The following is a 20,354-nucleotide window of genomic DNA, read 5'->3' on the forward strand; positions in this document are numbered from 1 at the left end:
GGCAAGATTTGGGGTAATACTAGTGCATGTGAAAAATAAGTTCTTCTTCCCATCTAGTACATCTGCTCTATTTCCGCGCCTCTCCCAGTACATACGGGAAACTCGGGTCATGAAGAAGGGTCACTCGGCTGCGTCATTCCTTTCTCCGGAGGTTGACAGAGCGAGTTGAGTGTGGCGCGGATGGCTAGCAGGGATTTCTGAAGAAATATCTTCCACATCGTGAAATCCTCATTAGAACCAAGCGACAACAATGCCGGCATATTTTCAGCGTCCGGAGAACGCTCTAAAAAGGGCCAATGGTGAGTTTAATCTCGGCCGTGCGTATTAGTAGTCAGTCGGCGAGTTCACGAGTCGCTTAGGTCTACTCAGCATGGCGGGGAGGCCATGTTGGAAATAAACGCTTATTCATAATTAAGCCCATACGTTTTCCACGCAGTCCCCACATTGCAAGTGCTATCATTTCACTTGTTTACGATTTTATGAGTAGAATGCACGTCACCCCATTGTTTAGCTAGTTACTTGGTTATGTCCAATTTTCTTTTTGCTTGGGTGTATTGCGTACATGCTCGATGGATGATTTTCGCCTTCGAATCTGCTAGAGCTAGGTTAGCCAACTAGCTAACATGCTAGTGAATAGTTTCCTGGGGTTAAACGCGTTCAGCTAACCTGCTAAGCGAACACTAGCCGCTGTAAGCTGCATCTAGCAGGCTGCGTTAGCTTTCTGGATAAAGTATTCTCACTGATGTAAAAACGTGGTTTTAGGGCTGTGTCATTAAAGTTATTTGCAAGAATCTTATGGAAGACGGAGTTGTTTTCTCTCCTGTCGTTGGCTAGGTCTTAACCCTTTTCTGTCCAATGGTTCTTTGTTGAATGTTTCTTTCGGACACGACCCAACATGAGTTAACTTGTATGTCTGTTTAGTTACCTGATCACAATACTCCAATTTTCTCCTTGGCCATGTTGTTAATTACCTGTCTGTACAGCTTATTAGTTAGCTTGCATACATTTTTCAGCATCCACATCGACAGAAAATATGTATATTTGTATTAAGTTATGATATTTCAATGTCAATAATATTAATATTGTGCTCGTTCTACTTTCCTTTTGCTTAGTGGGTCTTGGGTTGCAGGCAACATGGGAAATGGCTCCAACTGAAAATTAGATTAAAGATAATTTTTTGGAGCGCAATGCATGCATCCTCTGGTGCCATCTGTACATGCTGCTACGGAGTTAGTTGCAATGGCTTACTTTGGACCACTAACGCCCGGCTACAGTAACAATGCGTTTCTGTATTTACCTAAAATGTGTGAGCCAATCAAAAGCCATGCACTGAAACAAATGATGCAAAAAATCCTGAACCTGCACTTTCATACTGGTGTTGTGGTCCTAAACCTTTGTTTTGATCCTTTTTTAGACCTGATATTATAAAAGCCATGTCCAAGTATGTCAGAAATGTCTTAAGCTTGCAAAATGCATGGCTTACTTGTAGTGTAAGCCAACATTAACTACATCATTCACAAGTGCACTAGCCTTCCTGAGTTAACCCTGCTGCTTTTTAGCTGAATGAATCCCTGCTTTAGCAGTTCGTTGTTTTGGGGTTTATTGTGCTAGCTTATACATTCCTTGCACTGCAGTTGGTATTGTCACTGCCGTTGTGAAGAGTTTGCAACGTGTTGTTGGCGTTGTCAAGGATACAGATCGTGGCGTGTACATCCCACTGGATGCTAGTGTGCCTCTTGCCAGAGCTCAGAACAACATGGTGGCAGTGTAAATAGGATCTATAATGAAACCTACTGGTTTTTATTAAGTACAGTACCGTGCAAGCTAGCCACTGATGTTCTGCCAATGAAATGAGAATGAAAAGTGTTGAACTAAATGATGGTCATTTTGTTGTGCACTGTAAACCATGCGTTTGAAACTGTAGGTGAATTCGGTAAATAAATGTACATTTACATTAATGGCTTTTGGCAGATGCTCTTATCCAGAGCAACATACAACAAAGTGCATACCCATAAGCAGGGATAAGTGCGCTGAAAGACCCTAGAGGGAAGTACAGTTTCAACTGCTACCTGCACACTATTTCCCCCGCTGGATTGAACAGACACTGTGCTGTCTCTGCACACCATTCCAAACATAAGCTAGTATTCCAGCGCACCGTCGGAATGGCGTCTGATACTGGAGTGCTCTGAATGCCTGTCCCAGCTGCCCAGTGCATTGTGGGAGTGCGTGGGCTTCAGCTGCAGGGCTCTGTGTATGGGTGCTGTTGAAGCAACGGTAGTTTAAAGCACAATTAGTGAGGGCCCACATTTTTTATTATTATTTTTCCCTCCCCCTCCCTGGTTTGTTTAGCTTTAAAAAAAAAAAAAAAAAGGATAAACATTTAAAGGTAAGATCTGTGGAGGTTAAATGTCCTGAGTTATAGCGTTATGGGAATAACAGGTACAGTAACGCCAGCTCCAGCCTGACGGTCTCTGCCTTTCTCTCATTCCGCAGAGTTCCTTGAGGTTGGCAAGAAGCAGCCAGCTTTGGACGTTCTTTATGATGTCATCAAGAGCAAGAAACATCGAACATGGCAGAAGATCCACGAGCCGATCATGCTCAAGTACCTGGAGCTGTGCGTGGACCTGCGCAAGAGCCACCTGGCCAAGGAGGGCCTGTACCAGTACAAGAACATCTGCCAGCAGGTGTGTGTGTGTGTGTGTGTGTGTGTGTGTGTGTGTGTGTGTGTGTGTGTGTGTGTGTGTGTGTGTGTGTGTGTGTGTGTGTGTGTGTGTGTGTGTGTGTGTGTGTGTGTGTGTGTGTGTGTGTTAGAGCTGCCTGGTATATCATTTATATCATCATCGCAAAAGACTGCTTGAACTATGATGAATAGGCTTTACTTGAGTTGATGTTTTGTTAAATTGATTGGCTGTTCATGTGCAGTTTGTTCAATGAAAGCATGTTGGAAGTATTAATGTATTAAATTAATTTTGGTCAGTCAGCATGGACTGTTCATTGTCTGGGGTCTGTTAGCAGTGTACTTAAAACAGAAAAAGTGTTTCTGTTTTTGGTACATTGCTAACTGTCCCCCCCAAAAGGAATACAAACCTGACGTAATATAAAAAGGCAGCCACTACTGGCTGCTATTACCGCTGTTAGCAGCAATGCTATCGGAGCCCTGGCCGTGACCTCTGGCGGGTTTGCGTTGCAGGTGAACATCAAGTCTCTGGAGGATGTGGTCCGGGCCTACCTCAAGCTGGCGGAGGAGAAGACCGAGACGGCCAAGGGGGAGTCCCAGCAGATGGTGCTGGACATCGAGGATCTGGACAACATCCAGACCCCCGAGAGGTACGCAGCACGCAGGCCTAGGGCCCCGCCTGGGGTCCTGTGTGAGCAGAAGCGCTGTGTGTGAGAACGTGTCTCACTAGCTGTGTCACCGACCAGGCACTAAGCAGGAGGATGAATTTACATTAACGGGTTTGTGTCTGTGTGTGGCTCCAATGGCTTTGTAGGTGTGTTTGTTTTACCCGTTGTTGTGTGAGTTCTATTGTGTGTGTGCGTGCGTGCGTGCGTGCGTGCGTGCGTGCGTGCGTGCGTGCGTGCGTGCGTGCGTGCGTGCGTGCGTGCGTGCGTGCGTGCGTGCGTGCGTGCGTGCGTGCGTGCGTGCGTGCGTGTGCGCGCATGCGCATGCTTGTGTGCGTGTGTGTGTGTGTGGCGCTCTGAGAGTTTTTTGGGTGTGTGTTTTACCGGTTGGTGTGTGTCTGTAGTGTGCTGCTAAGTGCCGTGAGTGGGGAGGACACTCAGGACCGTACCGACCGGCTGCTCCTGACGCCCTGGGTGAAGTTCCTGTGGGAGTCGTACCGCCAGTGTCTGGACCTGCTGCGCAACAACTCCAAGGTGGAGCGCCTCTACCACGACATCGCCCAGCAAGGTGAGCCGCACCGCCCGTCTGCTTCTCCACCCCTCAGTGGGGCTTCTCCACCCCTCAGAGGGGTCTCCCACGCCTGCATCCCCCCCTCAGAGGGGTCTCCCACGCCTGCATCCCACCCCTGGCTGCAACAACACCACTACACATTAAGGGGAGCCCCTTCCTGTTTGCATTGTCCGTCCCCCCCGTCTCCCAGTCACTTCACCATGTGAATCTGGGGTCATCGACACTGTTGGACCTGTTGATGGCTGAAGTGTCTGGAGGCAGTATTTGACCCGGATTCTCCCCCCCCCCGTCCCGCAGCGTTTAAGTTCTGCCTGCAGTACACCCGCAAGGCCGAGTTCCGCAAGCTGTGTGACAACCTGCGCATGCACCTGGGGCAGATCCAGAGGCACCACAACCAGAGCACCGCCATCAACCTCAACAACCCCGAGAGCCAGTCCATGCACCTGGAGACCCGGCTGGTCCAGCTGGACAGCGCCATCAGCATGGAGCTCTGGCAGGTCAGAGTCCGCCCAGTGAACCAGTCAGCTCGCAGAATCTCCCGAGTTAACCAATCAGGGAGCAGAAACTGCTCAATGAGCCAGTAAGCGAGCAGAATCCATTGAATGCTTGCTGATAGGCTCATTCAGTAGATTATGAGCCAATCGGCGAGCAGGAACTGCTGAATGAGCCAGTAAACTATAATCCATGTAAAACGGTGGCAATTCTGAGAGAAAGGGACGCTGTAATGTATGGGGCTCAGGCTGTAGAGCTGGTCCTTGCGATGGTTTATTTTCAGTGTTTATCACATGATGTAAATGGTGGTATTTTTGATTGCCTTTCAGGAAGCGTTCAAGGCGGTGGAGGACATCCACGGCCTCTTCGCCCTGTCCAAGAAGCCGCCGAAGCCCCAGCTGATGGCCAACTACTACAACAAGGTGTCCACGGTGTTCTGGAAGTCTGGGAACGCGCTGTTCCACGCCTGCACCCTGCACCGGCTGTACCACCTGTCCCGCGAGATGAGGAAGAACCTCACCCAGGAGGAGATGCAGAGGTGATTAACCCCCCCCAGAGTTCTGCTCCAGGTGGGACGCGGGGTCCAGAGCCCCCCTAGAGTTAGCTGCTAACCCCCCCCGTCGCTCTCTCCTGCAGGATGTCCACTCGGGTCCTCCTGGCCACGCTGTCCATTCCCATCACCCCCGAGCGCACGGACATCGCCCGCCTGCTCGACATGGACGGCATCATCGTGGAGAAGCACCGCCGCCTCGCCACCCTGCTGGGCCTGCAGGCCCCGCCCACCCGCCAGAGCCTGATCAACGACATGGTGCGTGCCCTATACCCTATACCCTATACCACGCCATGCCCTATACCCTATACCCTATACCACGCCGTGCCCTATACCCTTTACCCTATACCCTATACCACGCCATGCCCTATACCCTATACCCTATACCCTATACCACGCCATGCCCTATACCCTATACCCTATACCCTATACCCTATACCACGCAGTGCCCTATACCCTTTACCCTATACCACACCATGCCCTATACCCTTTACCCTATACCACGCCGTGCCCTATACCCTTTACTCTATACCACACCGTGCCCTATACCCTTTACCCTATACCACGCCGTGCCCTATACCCTTTACTCTATACCACACCGTGCCCTATACCCTTTACCCTATACCACGCCGTGCCCTATACCCTGTACCCTATACCACGCCGTGCCCTATACCCTTTACTCTATACCACACCGTGCCCTATACCCTTTACCCTATACCACGCCGTGCCCTATACCCTGTACCCTATACCACGCCATTCCCTATACCCTATACCCTATACCACGCCATGCCCTATACCCTTTACTCTATACCACACCGTGCCCTATACCCTTTACTCTATACCACGCCGTGCCCTATACCCTTTACTCTATACCACACCGTGCCCTATACCCTTTACTCTATACCACGCCATGCCCTGTACCCTATACCACGCCCTGCTCTACCCTTTACCCTATACCCCACCGTCCTCTTCCCTATACCCTTAACCCCCCCATCCTCTACCCTATAGCCTATACCCCGCCGTGCCCTATACCCCGCCGTGCCCTATACCCCGCCGTGCCCTATAGCCTATACCCTTTACCCCGCTATGTCCTATACCCTGTACCCCGCCTTGCTCAACCCTATATCCTATACCCTGCTGTGCTCTACCCTTTACCCTATACACCACCTTGCTCTACCCCAGGGATGTCAAACTCCAGTCCTGGAGGGCCACAGTGTCTGCTGGTTTTTGGTGTTTTTCAGCATGAGAGATACATTTCTAAGTCTTTCATTGGCTAAAGAGTCCACACACCTTGTTCTCAAGGCCTTAATTGGCTGCTGATTGGAAGGAACAACAAATACCAGCAGACACTGCGGCCCTCCGGGACTGGAGTTTGACACCCCTGCTCGTCTGTATAATGCCGCCTGCCATGGTGGTTCCTCCAGTCATGGCATGTTGGCAGGCCCGCCCTGGTCACCTCTAAATGGACTAAACGCATAGTATTTATTACTATGAACACCTTGCACTTTTATACTTTTATACTCTCATATGTTGACACACAACTGTTCTTAACATAGTATATTAGTATTTTCCCCTATTTATTTCCTTATTCCTTTTATTCTGTTTATCTTCTGCTGTGAGACTGAAATTTCCCCATGGGGATAAATAAAGAGCTATCAATCAGTCAATCTACCCTATACCCTGTAGCCCACATTGCTCTACCCTATACCCTGCTGGGACCCTATGTCACTGCTGTGACCTGACTGCAGGATTCAGCCTAGTGCACTATGCTGTGCCCTGTATCACTATTCTGTGGCTCTCTTTTAGGTGAGGTTCAATCTGCTGCAATACATTGTGCCTGAAGTGAAGGAGCTCTACAACTGGCTGGAGGTCGACTTTCACCCCCTGAAGCTTTCCGGAAGAGTGACCAAGGTAATTGTAACTCTGCACTGCGCTCTAGAGGACGTGATGATGTGTGTTGGTGCGGTTGTGTGTCATCAGGCTCTCTATGTGTCTCTGTGCAGGTGCTGAACTGGGTGAAGGACCAGGCTGAGAAGGAGTCAGACCTCCAGCAGTACGTCCCCCACCTGCAGAACAACACCATCCTCCGGCTCCTGCAGCAGGTGCGTCTCTCTCCGCCTGCGCCCGTTCCCTGGGCCCGTTCCCTGGGCCCGTTCCCTGGGCCCGTTCCCTGGGCCCGTTCCCTGGGCCCGTTCCCTGGGCCCGTTCCCTGGTCCCGTTACCTGGGCGTCCTGCACTTCCAGTGGGCCACCTGGCATGCGTCAGGTGACCCTGCTGGAGATTAGCGGGTGACGCCCACCCTCCCTGAGATCTTGCGAAAAGTCTTTGGCAGGAGCCTTGCTTGGGTCTTCCCCCCAGTCTTGCCCCTGAGCACCCTGACACACACTCCCCTGTCGACCGGGCTGCCCGACGCCTGTGTGACCTCACCCCGTCTCTGTCTGTGTGCCGATAGGTGGCCCAGATCTACCAGAGCATCGAGTTCAGCCGGCTGGCCTCCCTGGTCCCCTTTGTGGACGCCTTCCAGCTGGAGCGCTCCATCGTAGACGCTGCCCGCCACTGTGACCTGCAGGTACGCTCCCCGCCCCTCACCCCACAAACCTCCCCCTGCCGCCAGACACGGACGTGGGAAAGGTTCATGTCATTATAGCCGGGGAAATCCATTAAGTGCTGTTCAAGAAAATGCTGTATAATTACGTAGAGCTCGAAGCGACCAATGTTAATGTAAAATCCTGTTGTGTTGAAATTAGCACCTTTTTCGCAAATTCGTGAAGTGTCGTTTGAAGAAATGTAGTTTTCAAAACCTTTTCAGATTTTTTTACTAATTTTTTGAATTTATGTAAGAAGTGTGGATTGGGGTACAGGGCAGTGCCTTCACCCAATTACTTATTTTTGGAGTAATTGCCTAATCCACGTTAATTCATTGAGGGTTTTGGCCTACCAGGTGCGTATTGACCACACCTCCCGCACCCTGAGTTTCGGGTCGGACCTGAACTACTCGACCAAGGAGGACGCGCCCGTGGGTCCGTTCCTGCAGAACATGCCCTCCGCGCAGATCCGCAACCAGCTGACCGCCATGTCATCCTCCCTGGCCAAGGCCATACAGGTCATCAAGCCTGCCACCATCCTGGTGAGTCGCCTATGACCTTAATCATCGTAAAAAGTGAATTTGAGTCTGTGTTTCAGTTCACCCACTCTGAAGTGACCTCCTGTGCTGTATTTGAAGTGGATGTTGTAGGGTGCTGTGCTGTATTTGAGGTGGGTGTTGTAGGGTGCTGTGCTGTATTTGAGGTGGGTGTTGTAGGCTGCTGTGCTGTATTTGAGGTGGGTGTTGTAGGCTGCTGTGCTGTATTTGAGGTGGGTGTTGTAGGCTGCTGTGCTGTATTTGAGGTGGGTGTTGTAGGCTGCTGTGCTGTATTTGAGGTGGGTGTTGTAGGCTGCTGTGCTGTATTTGAGGTGGGTGTTGTAGGCTGCTGTGCTGTATTTGAGGTGGGTGTTGTAGGGTGCTGTGCTGTGCTGTATTTGAGGTGGTTGTTGTAGGCTGCTGTGCTGTATTTGAGGTGGGTGTTGTAGGGTGCTGTATTTGAGGTGGGTGTTGTAGGCTGCTGTGCTGTATTTGAGGTGGGTGTTGTAGGGTGCTGTATTTGAGGTGGGTGTTGTAGGCTGCTGTGCTGTATTTGAGGTGGGTGTTGTAGGGTGCTGTGCTGTATTTGAGGTGGGTGTTGTAGGGTGCTGTATTTGAGGTGGGTGTTGTAGGCTGCTGTGCTGTATTTGAGGTGGGTGTTGTAGGCTGCTGTGCTGTATTTGAGGTGGGTGTTGTAGGCTGCTGTGCTGTATTTGAGGTGGGTGTTGTAGGCTGCTGTGCTGTATTTGAGGTGGGTGTTGTAGGGTGCTGTGCTGTATTTGAGGTGGGTGTTGTAGGGTGCTGTGCTGTATTTGAGGTGGGTGTTGTAGGCTGCTGTGCTGTATTTGAGGTGGGTGTTGTAGGGTGCTGTGCTGTATTTGAGGTGGGTGTTGTAGGCTGCTGTATTTGAGGTGGGTGTTGTAGGCTGCTGTGCTGTATTTGAGGTGGGTGTTGTAGGCTGCTGTATTTGAGGTGGGTGTTGTAGGCTGCTGTGCTGTATTTGAGGTGGGTGTTGTAGGGTGCTGTGCTGTATTTGAGGTGGGTGTTGTAGGGTGCTGTGCTGTATTTGAGGTGGGTGTTGTAGGCTGCTGTATTTGAGGTGGATGTTCCTCACAGTTGCTGTGTTCCTCCCCCCCTGCCCCCCCTGCCCCCCGCAGCAAGAGCGTGACGAGCAGAGCCAGCAGGCCATCGCCGCCTACCTGAAAAACGCCCGCAAGGAGCACCAGCGCATCCTGGCCCGCCGGCAGACCATCGAGGAGCGCAAGGAGCGGCTGGAGAGCCTGAACATCCAGCGGGAGAAGGAGGAGCTGGAGCAGCGCGAGGCGGAGCTGCAGAAGGTGCGCAAGGCGGAGGAGGAGCGCCTGCGGCAGGAGGCCAAGGAGCGCGAGAAGGAGCGCATCATGCAGGAGCACGAGCAGATCAAGAAGAAGACCGTGCGCGAGCGCCTGGAGCAGATCAAGAAGACCGAGCTCGGGGCCAAGGCCTTCAAGGACATCGACATCGAGGTGCGTCCGCCCAAACGAGCCGCGGGACCTTCCGCTCCGGCTGGGGCTCTGTCCGTACCCGTCCTGTTCTCAATGTGTACCGGCTTTATTTCCCAGCTCCCATCTTCATAGTCTGAGCCGTTCGTGCCAGTAAGGCCGACCGGCTCTAGTAAGTTATGGGTAGAAACTGATCAGTGGAATTAAGTGGACCCAACTTGTCGTGTGTGGTGGATTGAGGTTGTGCTCTGCTGCAGGACCTGGAGGAGCTGGATCCAGACTTCATCATGGCTAAGCAGGTGGAGCAGCTGGAGAAGGAGAAGAAGGAGCTGCAGGAGCGTCTGAAGAACCAGGAGAAGAAGGTCCTGGAAGCTTTACATCACTGTCCCTTAGGAGCCATCACTCTGCGTAACACTCACTGATCTACGGCATAACGCCACACATTACCACACACTTCCACACACTTCCACTGTGCTCTGCCCTTCTCCACGTTCAACCCGTTCTGTTTAAACTAGAGGTTTGCCACGTGTTATGCAAACAATCAAGGCGCGGCATCAATCAAATCCAAGATTACATGTGGTTATCTGCATTTTGATTTGCTTAAATTCACTGTGATTTTTGGCTCTGGTGAAGGTACCTTGTTAAATTTAAGTATACCACGAGTGGTTTTTGGTGGTATAATTTTACGACTTTCATGCTGTTTGGCAACAGATCGACTACTTTGAAAGGGCCAAGCGTCTGGAAGAGATCCCGTTGATCAAGAAGGCGTACGAGGAACAGCGCATCAAAGACATGGAACTGTGGGAGCTGCAGGAGGAGGAAAGGGTAGGCACACGCCCTCCCCTGCTTTGTCTTTTTATAGAGAGAGCTGTCATTTCTTCAATTTTACGCAGTAAAACATTTTGCCTGCTTCTTGGAGTCGTTAAAACACCAGAACCTGCCTTTTGGTTGCAGTTTTAATTGCTTTATAACTGGTCGTAATTATTTTGCCTGTCCCCCCTGACTTGACTGGGCGATCCCTTCTGCAGATAAGCAACATGAAGGTGGAGCGGGAGAAGGCCCTGGAGCACAAGCAGAGAATGTCCCGCATGATGGAGGATAAGGAGAACTTTGTGTCCAAGATCACAGCTGCCCGCAGCTTCATCTACGAGGTGAGTCTCAGCTTCTCCGTGGGCTACTCGCCCCGCGCAGCAGCTTCACTCCTGCCACCTGCAGACATTGTGACCCTTATGGTCCGAGCCTGCGTTGTCCACTGAGCATGAGATACTCCCTTCCCCGTCTGATGTGCTGAAACACAAACTGTCCCTAATTCACCCGCTCAATCTTAAATTATTGTCCAAATGACACCAACCTAACAGATCGGCACAAGGGGAGATATTACATGAAGAAAGAAATGGGTGGCTTGATTTAAATCCACTGTAACGAACGACCTAGGTCCTGTAACTTTATCCTGAGTTCATTCTTTTTTTTTTTTTAAGTGGGGTGATTTTTGGAGTTGTGTTGAGATTTATTTAAAGAGGTATCTCCGTATTTTTCAGCGACTTTTTTCTGAATGTGAAAAAAAGTTTAATTCCAGTGTTCCATAACCGACATTTTGTCCTGAAGGAAAAACTGAAACAGTTCCAAGAGCGCCTGGTGGAGGAGCGCAAGACGCGTCTGGAGGAGCGCAAGAAGCAGCGCAAGGAGGACCGGCGAAACACCTTCTACCGGGAGAAAGAGGAGGAGGCGCAGAGGATCCACGAGGAGCAGCTGAAGAAAGGTGCTCCCGCTGGGTTGAGATCTCGGGGGGGTGGGGGGGGGGGGGTGGGGGCTCGTCCGGGGTTCCTGCTCATTTTTCCTGAACCGTAAAATGAATGTTCGTTTTCAGAGTGTGTAGCTAAAACGAATCGTCCCGAAGCGCGATACGCGAGTGTTTTGTCTGACCCCGTGTCTCCCGTCGCGCGGCTCAGAGCGGGAGGATCGTGAGCGGGTGGAGCAGGAGCAGCGGGAGGAGGAGGAGCGGGAGTACCAGGAGCGCCTGCGCAAGCTGGAGGAGCAGGAGCGCAAGCAGCGGGCCCGGCAGCAGGAGATCGAGGAGCGGGAGCGCCGCCGCGAGGAGGAGCGCAGGGTCCCGGAGGAGAAACCCAGCAAGGTGCGCCGTCAACCGCGCACGCGGAGTAAACCTCCGTTTTTGGCATGCTCCCTTCCAGCGCTAGTGTTCGGTTGAGCATCGGCTAGTCTGTTAGTTGTGCAGAAATGCGTGCAGACGTCTTTAGCGCAAACAAGCTATAAGATCAGTTACTGTTCAGTTGCGCTGGGAGCTCAGGTGTAATTGGCTCCCTGAAATCGCATGGTTCATTAGGTTTGTCCCTGCTTTGCCATCTGTGTGCGCTGCTGCCATTTGTGCTGTAGTTGGCTCGCCGCTCCGTGTTCTCGCCACAGGTAAACAATGGGTACATGTCCTAATTGGTAGCATCACTGACGGTGATCAAGTGTCGGGGTACTTTGTGCTCTGATCGTTGTGACGCTGTAACCCAATATGTAAGGTCGGGACGGTCGAGTTACTATTCAAACACAGGAGCACAGTTAAAGTTGGGTAAGTTGGAGTAAAGCTGATGTGGTTCCGTCTCCAGGATCAGCCGTGGCCTGAGAAAGAGGAAGGAGGCTGGCGTAAGCGCACCGAAGGCGGCGAGTCCGAATGGAGGCGTCCAGTGGCCGACCGGTGAGTGCCATGTAACCGCCCACACCAACCGCCAGCCTTACCACGTTATCCACGTCATTCAGTCACACACCAACCGCCAGCCTTACCACGTTATCCACGTCATTCAGTCACACACCAACCGCCAGCCTTACCACGTTATCCACGTCATTCAGTCACACACCAACCGCCAGCCTTACCACGTTATCCACGTCATTCAGTCACACGCAAAACACCAGCCTTGCCACAATAGCCACGGCATCCGTCCACAATGTGCTAGCCTTACCACGTTAGCGACATCATCCATCCCCACGTCCCCACAAACCGCCAGCCTTACCACATTAGGCACGTCATTCTGCCATGTTCAGTTGGAATTGGTGGATTCGCTCTCAGGAGATGGAAAGTGTTCCATTCCTGTTGTAAGACCGTTTGAGTCCGCCGCAGAGCGGAGCTGTTTAACCGGCCCGTGTGCTCCACAGAGACTGGCGCCAGGAGGGCCGCGAGGAGGAGAAGGGGCCCCGGGACGAGGACAAGGAGCCTGCCTTCAGGAGGGGAGCGGACGCTCCCCGTCGTGGCGGTGCTGAGGACCGCGGCCCCAGGAGAGGATTCGACGAAGACCGCGGCCCCCGCCGGGGAGGGGACGACGACCGTGCTCCCAGGAGAGCGACCGACGAGGACCGGGCCCCCAGGAGAGGATTCGACGACGACCGCGGCCCACGGAGAGCTTTCGATGACGACCGCCCCCGCAGAGCCTTCGATGAGGACAGGGCTCCCAGAAGAGCATTTGATGATGAACGCGGCCCCAGAAGAGGGTTTGATGATGACCGTGCCCCCAGAAGAGGTTTCGACGATGACCGGGCCCCGAGAAGAGGTTTCGATGATGCCCCTAGGAGGGGATTCGATGATGACCGTGCACCCAGGAGAACATTCAGTGATGCCCCCAGAAGAGGAGGGGATGATGAAAGGCCAGCCAGGAGAAGTGGAGACGACCTTGATGGAGATGATCCCAAACCTTGGAAGCCCCGGGGCAGGCCAGGTGTGTGGGTTTTGTCAGGGCTTTCATGTCCATGTTTTGCTGATACCATACAAGTTTGGCGTCTGCTTTCCAACTGTAAACGCTACCTTTGAATGGTGATGTTAATTTGAGGAGTGTTTGTTGTTTTGAAGAGCTCCTGACGGCGGCTTTTGCAGGTGGATGGCGTGAGAGGGAGAAGGCGCGGGAGGAGAGCTGGGGACCCCCCCGTGAGGGTGGTGAGCAGAACGACGATGATAACCGAAGCGGAGAAGAGCAAGAGTCGTCCGAACGGTTTAGGGACCGCCGCCCGCCACGGTGAGTCGCGGCTACCCGACCGGGTCCTGGAGGTAGCCCTGCGTGCACCTGTCCCATTACTGGACCAGAGGCTCTTTCCAATCACCTGTTCCTCACCTCGGGTCCTTTCATTGCACCTCGGCCCAAGGAGAGGCTCCGAGGGTAGGCAAAGGAAGGGTGCAGAGATGAGGGGGAATGGAGAATGGGAACACGGGGCGGATGGATCGCCCTCGCTCCTTCATGCGTTGGTTTCAGACGTGACCGATGTGGAGTGCTGGATCCTCAGGTCAATCCTTTATCCCAAACGCCTTCCAGAACAGTACTCCTGCGGTAGATGCACTCACGTCAGATCTTCAGTAGCCTCCTTTTCCTTGCTCCTTTTCTTGGTCCTAGCTCCACCCATTGGGAGAGGCAAGAAAAAGTTGGAGAAAAGGCTTGGGAAGTGAAGTCTGGGACATGAATGATATGAGTTAAGCAAATGCAAGTGTCCTGCTCCTTCAAATGTCAGTTACTGTTGATCAGGTCAATCGTTTGTACGTCACGCATTCCAGAAAAATACAACCGCAAAGGTCTGCCCAAGAAAAGTACGGGAGCCTCCTAACTTCTAGCTCTTAGAACAAACATTAAACTGGTTTAAATGTCTTTGAAGGTGGCAGACCTCAATCGATTTCCAGGTCAGGCAAAGAACAAGGAGATAGGATAGGAGGTGGGGGGGGGGGGGGGGGGGAAGCGATTGGAAAGAGCCCCGGGTCTATCCTTTTGGGTGCAGCCCTGTGTATGCCCTCATTACTGGGTGTGTCAAAGTGTCCCTGAGCAAGACGCCTAACCTTGCTTCTGATAAGCTGGTGGTGCCTTGCATGGTAGCCAGTTGCCGTTGCCGCTTTGGATAAAAGTGCTATATAAATGCAGACCATTTAACATTTACCATCACTGCTCCTGCTCCCAGGGAGGAGAGCGGAGGCGGAGGCGGAGCTTGGAGGCGGGGAGGAGGAGGAGGAGGAGGAGGAGGAGGAGGAGGAGGAGGAGGTGGAGTAGGAGTAGGAGTAGGAGGAGGAGGAGGCTCTGAGGAGACCAGCAGCTGGAGGGACTCCCGGCGCGAGGAGTTGGGCAGCGAGGATCGCCGCGGCGAGCGCGACCGGCGTGACCGCGACCGCAGGGACGACCGCGAAGCCCGACCGCCAGCCAGAGACGGAGAAGAAGGTGAGGCAGGGTGGGGTCTGGCAGCCAGAGACGGTGAAGAAGGTGAGGCAGGGTGGGGTCTGGCAGCCAGAGACGGTGAAGAAGGTGAGGCAGGGTGGGGTCTGGCAGCCAGAGACGGTGAAGAAGGTGAGGCGGGGTGGGGTCTGGCAGCCAGAGACGGTGAAGAAGGTGAGGCAGGGTGGGGTCTGGCAGCCAGAGACGGTGAAGAAGGTGAGGCAGGGTGGGGTCTGGCAGCCAGAGACGGTGAAGAAGGTGAGGCGGGGTGGGGTCTGGCAGCCAGAGACGGTGAAGAAGGTGAGGCAGGGTGGGGTCTGGCAGCCAGAGACGGAGAAGAAGGTGAGGCAGGGTGGGGTCTGGCAGGAAGCAGAACGGGTGTGAGGGTGCTCTTTAGGCCAGGGGATCATCAACTCTGGCCCTCGAATCCAAATTTGAGGCTGAGTAGGACTGATGTGGAGTCCTCTGGGTTGAGGTGAGCTGGAGCAGAGTCGGTGTGGGCGCAGTACGTGCTGCTGACGGCTCCCCTGGGCCACCTCACTGTCTCTGGGGTGTGGGTGCAGTACGTGCTGCTGACGGTTCCCCTGGGCCACCTCACTGTCTCTGGGGTGTGCAGCCACATCGACTGTGCTTCAGTTACCCAAACCATCCTACGGGCCAATACGGCCCTGCTTCTCAGAGGCTGACCCATCAGTGTGTAACCCGTGTCCCTGCAGGGGGCTCCTGGCGCCGCGGTGGAGGCGGAGAGGAGCAGAAGGAGGAGCGGGAGGCCCCGGCCCCGGCCCGGGCCCCGCCCCCCCGGGGGCCCGAGCCAGAGAAGTCCTCCTGGCGCTCGGACAAAGACGCCGACAACTCGCGCCGCACCACCAAGAACGAAACCGATGACGACGGCTGGACCACGGTCCGCCGCTGAGCCCCCCCGCGCCCCCGCCCCCCCCCGGACGGCCGCTCAGGGGAGCGCCCTCCGCATCATGACCCAAAACCAGTTAACACCTTACCAATATGCCAAAATGTACCTTTCTTCAATCCAGACCCAGTTCTATCTTGTGGAAAAACAACAAACAAAAAAACAACATGGCTTCTTAATCCTCTGATGAAAGTAGTTGATTCTCAATTTGTTCTGCATGCGTAGAGTATTTAATCGGTCTCTCGCAATATTTGCTGTGTGGATCTTTGGGGTATTTTTTGCCACAGGCTATATCAACATTTAAGTGAAAATTTTGAGCAGTGAAATGAATTCCTTCTTTCCTGTGCAGTTAGTTTGCTGTAGCTTCTATACCTGTCTGTGCAGCAGCTGTTCCATCTAGCTGCAGATTCACATGGTTTCATGCTTTTAGACCACACCACACTTATTAATAAAAGTCATTTGCTCAAATTTTGGCTTATTGTTTTTTTTTTTTTTATACTTTGAAAATGCCATCACCCAATGAAAGGCCCACAATGTGTGATTTAGTACTGCAATATACACTCTGAGCAACTTATTAGGTATACCTGTACACCAGCTTGTTAATGCAAATATTTAATCAGCCAATCATGTGACGGCGACTAAATGCATAAAACCATGCAGACACGGTCAAAAGGTTCTGCTGTTCACACCAAATGTCAGAATGGGAAGAAATATGATCCAAGTTGCTTTGAGTTTAAGTTTCTCAGAAACTGCTGGTCTTCTTGGATTTTCACACACAACAACAAACAGTCTCCAGAATTTGCAGAGGAAGATGCGAAAAACAAAAAACATCCACTAAGCAGCAGTTCTGTGGACAGAAACTCGCTAATGAGACATCCACGAGGAGAAGGGCCAGACTGGTGAAAGCAGACAGGAAGGTGACAGTAATGCAAATAACCACACATTACAACTGGCATGCAGAAGAGCTTAACATCTTAACAGACAACAAGCCTCTTAAGTGGATGGGCTACAGCAGCAGAGGCAATAAGTCAAAAAAAAAATAGTGCTCACTAAATATGTATTTTTTTCTTTATTTGTCATCCAATTACTCTACAATGCCCAAATCTCTGCAGTCATTCCTAGCACTTTACTGTACTTTGTCCCAGGTTATGGGTATGCACTTTGTTATACGTCACTCTGGATAAGAGTGTTTGCAAAATGCCTATAATGTAATAATGCAATATTGGAACATACATGGAACATGTATTTACTGCAGCCTCGTCCTCTGTCTTGAGTTAATACGTTGGTTATAATCTATTTACTTTGTCTTTCTGTTGGCTAGGTGTTGAGCGTAAATTTGAGACCCTTCTCAACGGTTCTCCGTGGTGTACTTTGTTTAAGATGAGTAGGCACGATCGTTCTGGTCGGCATCCAGAAATGTCATTAATTGCTTGGACGTGCTGTCAGCTGTCAGCGAAATTTAGAAGAAACCTGGAAAATGGTCGAAAGAGGAATGCGTGAGAATGTTAACCACCGTACACATAGTGTTGCAATACCGCTTGATTACCATGAAGACCCAATTTAACAAGAATTTTCAGTTTAGCCAACTGTCGTCTATTAAACTACGAAGCGTGATTTTCTTCAGACTTGTAGGAATGTAACTACACTCAAGACCTCAATTCTCTCGGGAAGATATTTTGGGTTTATATGGCTTCAGCGGTAAAATCTGTATAAGCTCCAAAACTGCCATTACTGTGCATCTTCCACCTGTGCACTGCAGGCAAGTAAAGCCTGTGGCCATTTTAACTGTCAGCCTGCGTGTTGAATGTTTGTACGGTAGGTAAAGCCGTACATGGAAGGCCGAAGTTGGTACCGTTTAGACGTCGCACGTCGTAACGAATTGCTCTCCTCGGCTTGTCTACCTGTCTAGTCCACACACTAATGGCATTACAATTGATTTGACAATTGAACGGCATCTCATCTCAACGATGTTCCAAATAATTAAGTGAATTGAATACCCCTGACTAACCAGAAACAGCTGAGAACCCAACTGTCCAATTACATTTGATAAAGAAAAGAGGGGGGGTGTGTATAGAGCAGGGGTGGACAGCAAGGGCCGATCCGTAGGTAATTGGTAGGCACCAAAACCAGCTCGCAGACCCTCCCCTGGTATAGAGGTAGAGGCAACGAGATTATCAGGCAGGTTAGACTGACACTTGATGGAATCCATTATACCATTGATCTTAACCAGTGCCCCTGGACCGCTGGAATTAAAAGGGCCCCGAAACATCATTGACTACCACCATATTTCACCGTGGGTATGAAGTGCCTCTATTCTTACGCATCTCTGTGTCGACGTCAAACAGCCGCACATTTGAGAAGACCCCCCCACGAGGGGTCGCCAAAAGCAAGAAAATCTGTTCTTGCTGGCAATACTACCAGTGTAATGGAGTAGGAAAAAACTTTTTAAGCATCCAGCCACATTATTCCTGACAAAAATCTAAGGAACTACAACGGAATTGATTTGTTTAAGTCTAGCGAAAAGTTTATGTCATTGTCAGTTGGTGTAAAAGGCCCTTTTACGATGTACCATCATGCAAATCATGAACTTACTCCGAGTTTGTAACGTCTGACCCTTTGTTATTAGGTTATTAGGTTAAGTTGACAATGAGCCTATCGTGGGAAATGAAAACTAGTCGTCCTTATAGGCTAAGTATTTATGAAGTATCCTTTACGCATAGGCATGAATAAACGTGGGTTAGTGTCATGTATTATATGCTATAATCCGCGATGCTTCAGAATTAACCACACAACCTAAGCCTAGGCCTACACGTCTGTCAGTATTCTTGATATGTCGGGCAAACCTTTAAAGTCAATTTTCGAGATGTGTCTTTATGCGCCCAAGTTCGATAAAACCGCAATAAGACAGAGGCTATTGAATTTAGATAGGCCCTTGCAAAAGTGTTGGAGTAGAAAGCCATGTCAGTGTGTCCCAGAGCAGTTTTAAATTGGACACAGGACTCCGGCTGAAGTCGGCTGCATTAGTAAGCGATTGCTCTGGGCGTCACGTAACAGCTGGCCTCCTCCTTTTTCCAAAAAAGAGGGGGAAATGCGCAGACCAAGTAACAGGTCAGAAGCAGATGTTAACGCCATAAAGAAAAGTCTTACAACTTCAGAAACTTAAAACTGAGTATAGAAGTGGAAGATGGTAACTTCAAACTGTGAGGCTGTCTGCGGGAGTGACATAAAATCTAAATCAAATTGTAACAATGGAACAATGGTCCAGAAGATGCAGGCCAGATGTTTTACAGACGTAGGCTATATGCTATAGCAGTAGCCCAATGGAATCCGTTTAATTTTAGAAGTTTCTTTTTTGCAAATATGAAGACAGAGACAGTGGAATTATAGGCAAAGTAGAATATTTGCACATTCAATATTTTAAATAATTTTTTTTTTTTAAAGACACTGTATTTTGGTGGACTGCTGGTGTAGAGTCAAATAATGCTGAAACTTGTTGGTAATTGTTCGGCATGTTTGTTTATCGAATGAATGCCCCAAATAAGAAATACCAATCTGAAGTGATATCCTCTGTGTATTCATTGCATTGATTAGCTACCATATACAAATGTATTTGAAGGTGAAGCCAAAATTAAGATTTGAGAGACAAAAGCGCACGTATGTTTTGTTTTGTCATCTACCTACAGAAGCTGTTCGGCAGGGTGTGCGGGTGTAGACTGAAAATCTGAATTAATTCCTAGTCACCGCAAAAGAAAGGATGCAGTCGCTGATGTAACTATCGTATATTAGTCTAGCCTACATCAATATTTAGATTACATTTTTCCAGTTTAATCTGATGATGCATTTAGCCTAATAATTTTCCACAACCGAGGAGCACTTTCTGAGGACAGGAAATATCCCTCTGAAAGAACATAATTTTGCTGTATGCACCATTTAACAGTTACATATTATGCTTACAGCGAAAGGAGGAGACTTCTGGAATCCCAGATGGTCACCTTAAATATTTCAGGTTGAATTTGCAAACATAAGATGGGAGCTGGCCTAGATAGGCCTACACGGCGAAGAAGACCGAAATCTTCATCTTAGCGCGTACATTCCGTTGGTATGTACTGCATTGATACGGCCGCGTTTCCCGTCAGAAAAACGTTAGAGCAAGGCTAACATTGTTGGAAATGATTAAGAATCTTAGTAAACCATTACATGTATTTCCTTCCACTGTTTAAAAACTCTAATACACCAGTTCATGAACCCCCGAAAGCTCTAAAAATTCACTGATTTCCATTCTCTGTGACGGTAATAAATTCTTGGTCGACCCGAGCTTTCTTTGAGAGAAAATGAGTAATACATGCGAGGTCATAGAAAAGGTAACACGTGCTTACCATAACACACACGATATTGAAGCCACATGTTCTCTGGAGGGGGTGCAAATAACCATATGTGTTTAAATGTCTTATTACACTGCCATGCTTTCTAACGGCTGTAGAATCACCAGGTGTATGGTAAGGCAGCGTAACGGCAATGCCTGAATTTCATAATTCTTTGTATCTTCCATTGTTTACTTTTACTTTAGCAACGGGCATAATGTCATTATGCTCCGATGTATTATTATTATTTTTTATTATTTTTTTATTTATTTTATTTTTTATTATTATTATTTTTATTTTTATTATTTTTATTCTGAACATTGTTATTATTATTATTATTATTATTATT

At 50.2% G+C, this 20,354-nt stretch overlaps 1 protein-coding gene across 2 annotated transcripts; it reads left to right on the forward strand.

The window, feature by feature from the left end:
- Window positions 1–96: 96 nt before the first annotated feature.
- On the forward strand, window positions 97–16,112 carry eif3s10 (eukaryotic translation initiation factor 3, subunit 10 (theta)). Of its 2 annotated transcripts, none has more exons than XM_061227438.1 (22): window positions 97–299; window positions 2,494–2,684; window positions 3,191–3,327; window positions 3,747–3,910; window positions 4,211–4,410; window positions 4,735–4,943; window positions 5,042–5,213; window positions 6,762–6,866; window positions 6,959–7,057; window positions 7,408–7,524; window positions 7,897–8,082; window positions 9,234–9,581; window positions 9,815–9,919; window positions 10,269–10,382; window positions 10,586–10,708; window positions 11,163–11,316; window positions 11,507–11,688; window positions 12,170–12,258; window positions 12,714–13,270; window positions 13,402–13,564; window positions 14,490–14,743; window positions 15,454–16,112. In XM_061227438.1, the coding sequence occupies exons 1-22, from the start codon at window positions 251–253 to the stop codon at window positions 15,648–15,650; spliced, it is 3,915 nt and encodes a 1,304-aa protein (XP_061083422.1). In that variant the 5' UTR covers window positions 97–250; the 3' UTR covers window positions 15,651–16,112. The 2 variants fall into 2 exon arrangements, with proteins under 2 accessions (XP_061083422.1, XP_061083423.1); XM_061227439.1 differs by having other exon boundaries at window positions 13,426–13,564.
- Window positions 16,113–20,354: the final 4,242 nt, after the last annotated feature.

The sequence above is a fragment of the Conger conger genome, chromosome 18, assembly GCF_963514075.1.
Source record: "Conger conger chromosome 18, fConCon1.1, whole genome shotgun sequence".
NCBI lineage: Eukaryota > Metazoa > Chordata > Actinopteri > Anguilliformes > Congridae > Conger > Conger conger.